General features: G+C 34.0%; 1 protein-coding gene and 1 long non-coding RNA gene across 2 annotated transcripts; both read right to left on the minus strand.

Moving 5' to 3' along the window:
- Nucleotides 1-3,580: 3,580 nt before the first annotated feature.
- Nucleotides 3,581-6,474, minus strand: LOC119193024. The gene is made up of 3 exons (XR_005113798.1): nucleotides 6,221-6,474; nucleotides 5,654-5,797; nucleotides 3,581-4,272 (listed from the first exon to the last, which is right to left on the minus strand). It is a non-coding gene; the product is annotated as an uncharacterized LOC119193024 (long non-coding RNA).
- Nucleotides 6,475-7,743: 1,269 nt separating this feature from the next.
- LOC115448306 (sorbitol dehydrogenase) lies at nucleotides 7,744-11,543 on the minus strand. The gene is given in 16 exon segments (XM_030175701.2): nucleotides 7,744-7,778; nucleotides 7,781-7,887; nucleotides 8,219-8,306; nucleotides 8,309-8,339; nucleotides 8,709-8,822; nucleotides 8,824-8,847; nucleotides 8,849-8,886; nucleotides 9,350-9,432; nucleotides 9,434-9,535; nucleotides 9,779-9,785; nucleotides 9,788-9,817; nucleotides 9,820-9,967; nucleotides 10,208-10,317; nucleotides 10,320-10,340; nucleotides 10,488-10,521; nucleotides 11,307-11,543. Coding segments are annotated over 16 exon segments (1,026 nt in total). The 5' UTR covers nucleotides 11,361-11,543.
- Between the last annotated feature and the right edge of the window lie 1,691 nt (nucleotides 11,544-13,234).

Below are 13,234 nucleotides of genomic sequence, written 5' to 3' on the forward strand. Positions count from 1 at the left end.
ACTTATTTGCACTATCATTTTTGTACTGTACCATTGGAAACCTAAAACAAATATTTTACTTTGAATCTAACTAAATTTGCACACCTAAATTTTGTAAAGTAAGTTATAGGTAAAATTAAATTTAAAAAATCCCTGAGTATATTCATAGGTGTAGTTAGGAGAGTAAGAGTAGGGCAAAATCCACCCTAAAAACATATTCACCCACACTAGAAAAAACAATCACACTTATAGAGGCCTCCTGCGGTACAGGTCCATTAAATAGAGAATAGCACTATCATTGCCTCCAAGCCCGGAGGCGATCACTGTACACAAGGTGTTAAAATCCCCATAGTGGCTCATGTAAGTTGTGTCTCGTTCGAGATCTTTCCATTAGGCAAGCATAATCAGGTTAACTGCCAAGGGGTAATCATAAACTTTTCAGTCAACATTCTATTGGACCCCATTCTATTTACCATCAGGTGCATTTTTAGCGGGTCACTTTGCTACGCTTGTATTAGTTAATATGTGGAAATGCCATTCATTTTAATTTAAACATGATAAAATATTTCTTCACCTGGACTTTAGAAACAAATGAAGCAGTCCTTTGAATATTTTCCACATGGTTAGAAGTGTTGGTAGTGGATGGTGGTGGGGTCCTACAGTAAAAAATATCGGCAATACACATAAGTAGGTACAAAATAAGCAAGAGAATTACTATAAAAATAAAGCTTTTATTTAAGTTACACTCACATGATAGTTTTCCATTTGAAGATGTTCGATAAACAAATTTGGAGTTTTTCTTTGAGACCGCTCACTATTTTTATGACTGAAATAAAGCGTAAATTTTAAAGTTACCTACATTTTAAATTTATCTTTAAATAATTATCATAGGAACTATACCTGGAATTCGTTTTGGATCTTGGTCTTTTGTGATACCAAAATACTTTTAGACAACTTTTGTTGTTGCACAGAAAGTCTTCTTTGATGCCATTTCATTTTAATATTTTATTTTGAACAGGAAAACAATCGGTGGTTCATTTATTGTACCTCGTAATAACAAACAGAGACCAATAAACTAGAGACGGTTAACTTCATACATTGATTTTAACACGATAAGGAAACCCACACTAGCATGCGTTTCATGTCTATATTATGTTATACAATTAATTCATGAATAGTTGGAACTCTCTTTCTTTCCCGTGTGAAAAACCTGTGACCCTTATTATTCTCACTTGCACGCAGGTTATGTTGAAAATAAATATGGCCGTAGTACTAGAGACGTAGCCGTATTGAAAATCGATATTTTTCCGAATATACCGATTTTTAAATAATTAGGATGTGCTTAGGCTGTTTCATACTAATACAAAAATCGGTTATCGGTTTTCTACAGTGAGTACACGGCGTAAATGTAGTGTCACGTGTTGACCCATTTAAAATATTGACAAATAAAATAAAACAACTTTTCTTATCTAAATATAAAGATTTATTAGTAATGTTTTCATTACTTTTCATAATTTACCATAATTTCAGAATCTACCGATAGCCAGCGAAAATATTTTTTACTTAAAATTGCAGTCCGTATAATTGCATTTTCTGTTCAATAAAATAAAATATAGGTAAACAAAGTTATTGCTGTACTTATGATACGTTTAAAACAAATCAAATAAATTAATGAACAAACAACTAAGGCACTACAGACGCTAAAATTTTAAAAATAATTGATATATAAAGGATAAAAACGAAAGAAGTCAGCTCGAGCCGACAGGACAAAAGGTATATGATATAATCTTAATAAAATAAAAGGAATGCATCACGATCTTCGCCGTCGAAGAATACAATATAGGCCCCTACCTAGCTAACCCACCAGCCTTTCACTAGCTACCTAAGAGATGACTACCCGAAGAAGAAAGGCAGAAAGGAACTCCGGGCTTATTTTTTTGTCATCAATTACCACATTTTTTTTATAGATGTTGTATACAAAGTAGTCACATAGCTTATATAAGGTGGTGCACGGATTAAAAACATGGACTGGCATAAAGCAAATACATAAATAGTGCACACCGTTCAGCTGCTTACATTTACCAACATAATTTTAATTTTCATCATTACAATTCAATATTATAAAGGCAAATGCAACAACATGATTTTTTGGTTGTCATCCACTTATTAATATTTTGTCATATAAATCAACAATAACATACAAGACACAAAATTGGATTGCATATAAATTTAACAATAACAATTTACATAAAATTAAAAATAATGACAATACAATGACTGACTAGTGGCACATTTGTAAGAAAAATTACTACAAAGGACAAAAATGTTAGATATTTTATATTGAAAACATGATTTTAAATAAAAAGGTAAAAATAATATTTTTGTACATAGTAAATGAATAGAAATATGAACTATTTTGGAAACATAAACATTTTTATTTTACCGTGTTCAAGCATAATTATGCATATGAGATTTTAACAACGGCTTGCTTAACAGTTAGCAAAATGAAGATAATTGTGAAGACTAGCACTATAATTTTACACAATATAAGGAGACATACTTAAGCTATTCACCATTATACACTATGCATTAGGTATAATAACTAATCTAAAACACAAAACTAAGAATTTATTTGAATATGATTATTCTCTCACGAAAAGCATTCCATGCATAATTTAACATTTTGCAATATCATATAATGGCACATTTGCTACTAAAAATGCTACAAAATACAAAAAATGTTGGATACATTATAATGAAAATATAATATTAAATTAAAGGTAAAATTACTAATTCTGCACAATGTAAATCAATAAAAATATGAACAATTTGGAAAACATACACATAATACTACTTTTTGTAGAAATGTAATTTACTTGACAATTATCTGGTAGGCTCATTTTAGGTTGTACAAGCATAATTATGTATATAAGATTTTAACAACTATTTGCTTAGCAGTCACCATAATGAAGATTATTTTAAAAACTACTATGATTTTATACAATAAACAGAAAGCATAATAGCTAATTTAAAACCACAAAAATGTGGGTAATACACTTTAAAAAACATCAATTTCATTTGCAAAAATCGTAATAATTGTGGACAAAATACTATGAAGAACTTTAATTAAGTGAGATTAGGAACTACGCCTTCTTTGTGATCTATAACTCAATCCTTTTGTAACTTTCTCACGGATTAGAGTTTCCATTTCTATATCTTTAGGCCTTGAATCAATATTATTCATTCTATTATTAAAATTAATACACCACTGCTTAACTTGCATTCTAACTATGTAGGACCAAAAGCTTTAATAACAGCTGTTTTGTGAATATTACAGTTGAACCAAGTAGTGTCAATATATTTTATTAAATTACTTATTAATTCAGAATAAATATAAACACTGCAAAGAAAGGCATCATCTTGTCAATAATGTAAATACTCTGCCAGACCATTTGACTAAAATTATTAGAAGGATAAGATAACCTATCTACATTAGACTCTCTCTGAGATAATAGTGCTTTTGTACAATTATCACAATCTTTGCAGGTCAAATTGGACATCAGAAAACGACAAATTGCACCAGCAATATATGGGTACAGACATATGTTGGAATATATTCTCGTTAGGTATAGAAATTTCTATAAAGTTAGTTTCATTACATTGAAGACTATCAGTGTATGAACCATATTTTTGGTGGCTGACTAAATGTTTAATGTTCCCAACATTTTGTCATCATCATCAGAACAATTAGTGTATAAAGATTTACCGGTAGTAATGTTGTTAATCAACAAGGTTTTAAAAGCCGATACAAAGTGAGTACAATTAGGATTTGTACTAAAATTACCATGTGCCCTTATTTGACCAAAAAGTTTTCTATCGGATCTTGATTAAGACGTCTAAGACTTAAAAATTTAACACCATCAATTCTCAGCAGATCTGACCACAAATGTTTTATTGTTTTTATATTATGTTCAAAATGCTTCAGTGATAAAGGCTTCCTTTCCCTTTCATTGGAAGCGTCAAAGCGCATTGAAGCTAGCTTTTCACAGCATCATTCCAATGTGCTCCGAATTATATGAAAGAGCATGTTTTAACTTATTCCCATAATGACCAAGACCATTTAAACTATCAAAGAAATTATTTATAAAAGAAGAATTTCTGCTGTGAACAAACCATTTCCAATGTCTTTATTTAAACTTATGTAATCATGATCCTTGAGAGATAGCAGAGACTTCATCTGGATTTCTAGTGATGTAGCCACTTGCCGCTAAAAACTTGGGCTGCAAATTTGACCTGAAATGTTAATAATATAAATAATATATTTGTAAATTAATAAATGAACGATTTTAATCATGGTATGTTTATTTAATCTGTTATGAGCTTAAAGATATTTAATTAAATGGCCCAAAGAAATTTATATTCTGGCCAATACTTTCACAAGAATACGGCAATTTAACATATTATATTAAGGTTTTTATGACAATTGTACATTATGCCAATTTCAAGTTGGGGAAAGTGGTTAATTTAATCACAGAATACGATTTATTGGAAACATGAAAGGAAAAGGATCAGTAATGATGATATGATTTTATTTCCTGATGATAGTACGGTAATATTCTCTGAGAAAACTCAGTCATTACTAGAGGCTAGAGTAAATAAGGCATTAGAGGACATTGTAAATTGGCTTACAGAAAACCATTTATAAATTACTTTAAAAGAAAACATCTTATTTTTTTTTCAAGAATAGGTCAGCAACTAAATTGCTTTCTATAAATTATCACTTACAGGCAGAAGCCATACGATTTTTAGGGCTCCAGGTGTACTGCAACTTAAAACTGGAAGGAACTTAAGGAAAAATTCTTACATTAACTAGTTTATTTATATACGAAATTTCAATATTTGTAAAAAGAAACCTACATATATTATGTACACTAAATATTATAGCAAACGAAATAAAAATGCCACCTAACAATACAGCTCTATTAGATAAGAGCGTTATCTGCATGGGTCCAAGAATATAGTATAATAAATTACAAGTTGTATTGTAAACATAGAAAACATAGATATATTTAAACTTAAATTAAAAACCTTTTTAATTGATAAGACATATTATTATATAAGAGAATATTTACAGGAATAATTTTGTGTATTATATTCCAAAAAAGTAATATGAAGAATTATAGGTCTATAATGTTTTTATTGTTATAGCAAAAATTCGTAATTTTCAAAAGTTATTGGGAAAGTAATTTACAGACTAACTGCTCATTACTCATATTTCGAAAAACATAAATTATTCTGTGCTGATCTAAAAGGTTTTCATAAGCACAGTTCTATTCATATGGCATTATTTGACCTGTCATCAACTGTTATGGCAGCTGTCGATAAAATAAATCCAGTCCAGGAGGTTTTTTTTATAATATTAATTTGTAGGTGATAAACTCCTATGCCTACAGTTGATGCATTATTCTTTGAAGCAGCACAATAAATATGATGCCAGTTAGGCCAATTAGAGTTTGCATAAGGGTCATTTTTAATAATGTCAATATTGAAAAGTATATTAGGAGCAATTATCAAAGTACAATAATCATGCTTAAATAAGGGAGAATTTCAATCTTTTATTAATCAGTCAAGACTTGTAAACACAACTATGATAGAACAATGTATATTTATTTACCTTCATTTTGTCATATGAAGTTGGATTTATGTGCTTCTCAGTAAGTTTGGTGCTTCTTGCTCTGCCACCAAAACCATCCACTTTATAAAGTCTCTCAATATACTCCCACTTTGCCCTTTGGTTGCCAATGAGTAGGATTTTTGTCTGAAAATTATTGCGAAAACATTTCAATAAATGAGGTACATCATAGATATGGTACAATTGGTTTGGGCCGATTTATAACAGATGTCATTGGTATATTTGTTACTACGTAGGAGTTCAGCATTAGAATCTGATATTAATGACTTAATAGCAGCAATGCTATTCAGTAATGCTACTAGTGGGTTCAATTTCTAATATCAAATCTCGGTTTGTGACTTTATATTCATCTGTATTTCCTAAGTTTACTAAAGGAATCGCATTAGGTGTTAATCTTAGATTCTGTTTTATATGTTCGGGAATAAAATGTTTATGACAAAACGAATGTTTTCGCTTTTAGTAGGAAGATAATTTTGTAGAAATGGACATAACCTTAACCACTCTTCCCACCTTTTTTATTTGTGAACGGCACACTATAATATTTAATACCTCGGCCTCGAGTACTGCACCCGGGAACAGAGCACTTATAAACCATTATATTATCAAATAAACCAAACTATACGAAGAAAACAATTACACGTTTAAACTGGTAAACACTAAATGATTGCTTTTATAATATATTGTTTACAAAAACATTCACACACAATAAAGCACTATAATTAGATAATAAATAGATGAAAACCGCCTTCAAATCCAAATAGCGAATTGCAACGGAAAATTCAATTTCAAAGCAGCGGTTAAAGGTTAACCACAATAAAAAATGGCGCTACGCGTCGTTTCAAAATCCGAGATTAGAGACGCTTATTTGCGATCGAATGACAGCTTATACTATAATACACACACTAATAAAGGACGTTGTGTAGAAGGAGACATTTAAGGAACGATTCATTAAATGTATGGAAAAATCGTGAAAAGTGAGATAGCTGCTCATCGCTATTGTGTTACTTTTTTTCGCCGAGTTAAACGGGTCTGATAACAAATTTTCTATCTTTGGTGCGGGTGCATCAGCCGCTATACCAGCCGCCTTGTCACTGTCAACTGTCAAATGCAGTGTTGCTAAACTTTTTAGGCGTATCCACTGAAATTACTTATATGGAACTACTAAAGCGTAATTTTCCTCGAGCCTTTTTGTTTAGAGTCGCAGTAGTACAATTAGACCTTTTCAGCAGCAATATTTTTCCAGAAATATCTATATTATGTATGTGACAAAATGCGTATAATATTTTAGGATTTACGTATTTCGAACTAACTGTTGTTACGTAATCCACTACCAAAAATCACCAACCACTAAAACCACTTAATCTCTGCTAAGATTTAAAGCCAAAATATCAGTTTTAAAATCCGATGACGTATTGGCAACACAGGTTATATGTCAGACAAATGTGTGTCTAATGCGGAGCCACAACGAACAAATATTTGAACAAAGACTTTGCCACGTTTGAACAGTTACAGACACTTTATTAAAATTAAAACTTTTATGATTTTACTTTCAGCTTTTCATATTATAATCAGGTTTATATTCAAGCAACTCATTAACTTTGAACGCTTTGATGTGTGGTCTGAATGGCAAGTACGCAAACATTTAAACGAACTTTGCACAAATACGCAAATACCCGTGCCACAGATGAGTTCAAACAAGAGTTCAAAATTAGTGTTCAAATATTTTTACTATGTGTAGCGCCGGCATAATGTACGTCAATGGTCTAATCTAGAATAGTGATGTCCGTGGTAATTATGATTATTCCTCACTTCAATCAAAATATACGATATTAGATGCCATAAAATTCTTTGATAAGTTTTCAAAGTCTCTGGAGAATTATACTTAATAAGTAACATACATAGTAGTAACATCTGAGGTATATTTTACGTGGTGTTCTTTTTGACGGTGTGACCACCAGATATAACTTTTAAAATACATAAGTAAGTACCAAATAAAATAAGTAAATACATCATATATATTTTTTGTATACAACAATTTCGTATTAAATAAAATCCACTGTATATTAATGTCTTTATTCTTGCACATGTATGATAATCTTCATCGCGGTCCTGTTTTGGCGAGATTAGCGCTTCAATCTTTTGCCAGAGGAAAGTGATGAGTGATGAACTTCTTTGGGGATAGCCCGCTGTCAACTGCTGATATGGCGGCTGGATACCTGTTCAAAATTATTTGTTACTAACTTTGGTTTTCATAGTTTTGTGACAAAACAACTGCGGCTCCACAGGTGACTCCGGTGAGAGCTGGCTACACTTGTAATCGGAACTATTCTACAGATCCTCGCACCAACCGGAACTGAAAGATATCTTTAACTGGGTTTCCATCATGGAAACGCGGGAGCCTCAACGACATAGTTATGTAATATGTGTTGCGAGGTACCCTAATAATTTAATTTGAGTGAACTAAAACTCAACAAGACGATGACGACCTTACATACGAGGCCTACCACCACAACATATTCTGCGTCACGAATACGTCGTCATACATACGTATTCATGATTCGGAATGATCCTTTGACGTCGACCTCTCATAACATCGCTTGGGACAGCGGCAGCTCTACCTTCGGCTCGCCAATGCAACCACCAGCACCACACCAGCGGTTCTGGTTGCCTTGATAGAATATAAATTCAATATTATATTTCTCATATCATCTCAATATAATTGGGTATTATTTGGCGTAACAGTTAGATCAAGTTCTAACTAAACGTATAGGCACATTATTTAAGACAAAATTATAATGCGCGAAGTGCCGCCATTAAAAACTTCTTAGTAAGATTATATTATAATAAATTTACAAAAGTTCGATTATTCAGTATTTATATACCACACCCGCTATAAGACGAAAAAAGACGCACAGGTAAATTTAGATAGGCTCCAGTTATTTTCGGTAATCCGTTCCAAGTCATCATGGGGATAGACATTCACGAGGATGGAGTTGCGAGTAGAAGGCTATAAAATAAATTGTTACTCTACACTCACCAGCAGTGCCACTCTCTGCGCAGCGCCATACCCACGCGTCCATCGAGATCTCTGGTCGCTCGCCCATATTTCAATAATCTTCTCTACCGTCTCTTCGTCTATGTCTTCTTTTTTTGGTGAGCAATGTGTAATCCGCCCCGAAGTTCCATGGCTATGTCCAGGCGCGACTGAACTACATCTGGAATAACGAGGGTATAACTGTATGTCACATATGTTTTCTTTAATATCTCTCTCTAATCGGTCCCTCAAATCTGAGGATCGTGTATGTGGTCAACACTAGGGTTGCATCTGGAGCGGATGATCTGCCTCCACCATTTTCTGCCAGTGCGTCTCTTACGGTGGGTGGAATTTAGAGGACGCTGAGTCTTTTTACGGTCGGTCCATCTCGTGGGTATGTTAACGAACGCGCAATCTTCTGCCTTCGGTGTTCCTATGTTTTTATTGGACTTAAACCTAAATATATTTGCTAAACATATATAACAAATAGTAAAATCATTTGACCACTGGTTGCACAACAAATGTATTTTGTGGCGAAGAAGATTCGAAGATTATACAAAAGCAAAAGCAATAAAAATACCTTTTTTTCAAAAGTGTCACTAATTCAGCAACTCTAAACTACTTAAGTGATTCTTCTTTTGTACCAGTCATAATAATAATTTTACTGGCTCCCATGGCCTTGGCTGTCATGGCAGACAGTATGCCGATGGGGCCAGCACCGAGAATCAAGTTTGGATCCCAGGGTGATGTTGGCGCGGTTACACGCGTGTATGGCAATCGCCAAGGGCTGTACAGCGGCTCCTTCTTCCATTGTGAGATTATCTGGCATTCTGGTATACAAAAATATTATTGTCATTGTGTTAGGTGTAAATGAGCAAATGCAAGCAAATTAAATTTAAAAAGAATCTTATCGTCAGCACTATACATTTGTCACTTAAAAAGTCCTTGTTTTTGGTCAAATTTACATGCTTCTGATCATTTCCATGTCAGACGTTACATGTAAAGGTACAATTGGTACCCACAGAGGCTCGCAGTTATTTAACGAAACTGTGCGTTGCGTAAATTATATTTACTTGTGACGAAGTCGGCGACGTGCTTGTAGTACCGGCAGGGTTGCCGGGTGCGCCCAGCGATGAGCAGTAATGGGGCTTTACGCACAAGTTGTATTTGCCCCGTTTGCACAGGTCGCATGATCGACATGGTTGCGTCGGCTCTATTGCCACGCGGTCGCCCACCTTCAGAGAATCCACCTTGGCACCCACCTGGAACAATAAATACTTGTATGTAGGTACTTACAGCATCAATTTGCCGTTATCCGATTTGGCGCTTGTTTCTTATGTAAAGTTGAAGTGGCGGATAGCTGTAACATGGACACTAGTAAGTATTATTTGCGGAATAGGTCTCCCAGACTGGGCTGAAGCTAAGTTTAGCCATGTGGTCAAATACAGATTCTTTGTTGGACATTATGTAGTTGATGATTATGATTTTCTGGTAGTTCAAACCTTGACAACTATACCGGCGCCTTCGTGTCCCATGACGTAGGGTTCTGTGAACACATCCATGCCGCAACAGCCCGTCGTGTATAGTTTCACGTCGGATCCGCAGATGCCACGCATTCAATCTTCACCAAAACGTCTACAAATGAATGAAAAATGAAAATCTGGTGAAGTTTTTTTAACTACTTGCATGATTGCTATTCTTAACATTCTCTTTTTATCGTTCAAAGGATGGAATTATCAATAATAACAATTAATAAAAAAAAAATATAATAGAAATACACACCATTATCCGAGATTTTTGGTAAAGGCCATTTTTGCTGTAAACAAAAAATACAATAAACACTGGTAAAGTGATATTAGGTTTTTCTGGTCATCAGTCTAGAGTCTAAACCTGTATTACCCCTTCACGATTAGGTATAAGGCGTAAGAGTGTGTGCAAGTCATCTTTACCTGGGGATGCAAAACGTCAAAAGACAAAACTAGGTCGTCAGAATTAGGGCGCTCAAATTATTTATGTTTTGCCTAACCTGGAAATAAAGGGAATATAAAATAAAAATTTTGGTCGCAAGTAGAGCGCAGGCTGACTTGGTTCCTGGTCTACAAATTAGACTTTATCATTAAAATATAAATGGGCACATTACAACGTAGTGCCTAATTTCTGTATTGGGTATTTTCTACCTATGACCATAGAACTACTCCTGATTGAACAGTGTGTAGATGTTTATTTCTACTCCTAGACCCAGGCTAGTGAATAAGCCGACAGTCATTACATCAGAACTATACACATACGACTATATTACTAATATTGGGTGTTATACCAGAAGTTAGTAAATCTTTGAATGTTTAGATCTGTGTTAAAAATGTTTGCAACAAGGTGTACCTAAATGGACTAAGATGAAATTTAGCATACATTTGATCCAAATTCTTAAAATAGCTATGATTTAACCAATCATTTGGAGAGGAACGCAAAAGATATTAATTCGGGCAGTTGCAATCAAAATTTAGTAATCAATAAAAGTGTTGATATTTTGTTTGTAACTTTAGTAGAAGATACCATCTTAGAATCCTAAGATAATAGGTACTTAGGTAATTAAGTACTCACAACTCTAACGTCGTATGGCCCGTGAAGTACAGCAGCATAATTTTCTTCACGCATTTTGATAGAACTTTTAACCAGTCTAACCAATTATGAACTGGAACATTTTAGCGGTTAACGAATAATATTATTATGTTTATATTGTAGAGATAACTTTATCTATAATTTCCGAATGCGTATGTAAATCAAGTAAAACAATTTAATTGTTTTGCCATAGTATCTTAGTGTTATCAGATTGTAGGTAAGTACGAGTAAATATTAGAGCTTTATTTATACATGTAGGTACGCCCGTCTGTGTTTCTAAAGTCAGGGCTCGATCTAATTCGTTAGCCACTCTAGGCAGAATTATATTCGCCGCTGTTATATTAAAATCAAAAGTCATAAGCTTGTCATTCCAAAAATATATTTATTTTTGTATGGTAATTTTTGTAGGATTTTCTCTCCTAGAGGTTAAATTGGGGATTCCGTGTACAACTACCCAGCCGCCTTCAATTTTACAGCCCTCAATTTTGCCGCTCTGGGCATATGCCCAACTCCCCCCTTAGATAGCGCCCTCCGGAAAGCAGTACCGGCTTTGTGGTCACCCGTTACCCAAGTCCTCAGGGCGCCACAGACTCGAAGTATTTACTCTGATTTGAACGTGAATCTGTCTTGCATTCATCGATGTAACACAGCTTTTGCTAGCAAAACTACTGTTGGAACCTAAAACAAACGTGGTCGGCAAAAACGCAACGAAAAATTATTCGACTACTGATATTAAGGCAGTGTTACAAAAGTCTACACCCAATTGTTTCAGCTTTATTGCTAAACTAAGTAATCAACTAAACTGTATAGCGAGTTTTTACTAATATTGACTGAAATGGCGGATTTCGCTCTGATACTTACTCATTACCTACATTGCACCACGTGTACCTTTTCGATACTTGATTCTGCAATTGGGTGCCGAAGACATTAATATTAAGTAAATGTGGTCGAGAGTGACTGTCAAAGTTTGGGAATCACTTGTTATGTTGCTGTAAGTACCTATTATAGTTTATTATTATTCGTAAACAGTGATACTCAAATGGCACATCTTACATAACTGTAGATAAAAGGACATTAATCTGTTATGTAAAATTGTTACAACATAAATAGCAATAAGTAAAGAAAAATCATTTAAATAAGTATTTACCTATACATATTCATTTTTCACATTTTTCGCCGTTTCCAATCTATGTACACTCTTTGGGCAACTAGTTGACAATGTTCACATGACATGACAAGTTCTTCTGAGGATCTACCCATCGTCGCCTTGATTAAACAAATTACTTGTTGGTATGAACAGCTCTGAGTGAACAGCCTTGTACAAAATATGTCTTGTTCGTATGTAGAGTTAGTTTCTTTTAAATAGTTTATTTGGATTTAGGACACCTCCATAATAGGCACGTAGTTACCGTAGGTGGTTTACCGGGGTCCCTTAACCTTAATCAGTGGTATTTCATTTTATCTTCCCCACTGGTTCAATAATCTTGCACTGGGTCGTGGTCCACTATCATTTGCACCTGGGCCCTTGGTTTCCTAATTCTTAAGTACGCTGTATGCTAAGACGCTGGGCGCCGTGCATTTTATTGCTCTAACACTCTTTGTATACCTTTCTTCACATTTTAGGATGCTCCTTTATCCCTAAGGGTTATGGGATACTTTTTATGCCGGGATCGAATTCTAATTCGCGCAAGCCGTTACCTAAAATTTTACTATCATAAAGGCGTCAGGTTTGTGTGAAGAGAGCAGTCTTTTAATCTACTAATCAGTATTCCTAGTGCGAATTAACGGGCTATAGTATATTTAAATCGAAACATTATAATTTTGTCAGCGCTCCGAGAACGTATTTGGGACTAAAATAAGAATAGTTTTTCATGTAACTTCGAATAGAATAGCGTGTAATCACAGCCAAA

Source organism: Manduca sexta, unplaced genomic scaffold (assembly GCF_014839805.1).
Source record: "Manduca sexta isolate Smith_Timp_Sample1 unplaced genomic scaffold, JHU_Msex_v1.0 HiC_scaffold_3534, whole genome shotgun sequence".
Taxonomy (NCBI): Eukaryota; Metazoa; Arthropoda; class Insecta; order Lepidoptera; family Sphingidae; genus Manduca; species Manduca sexta.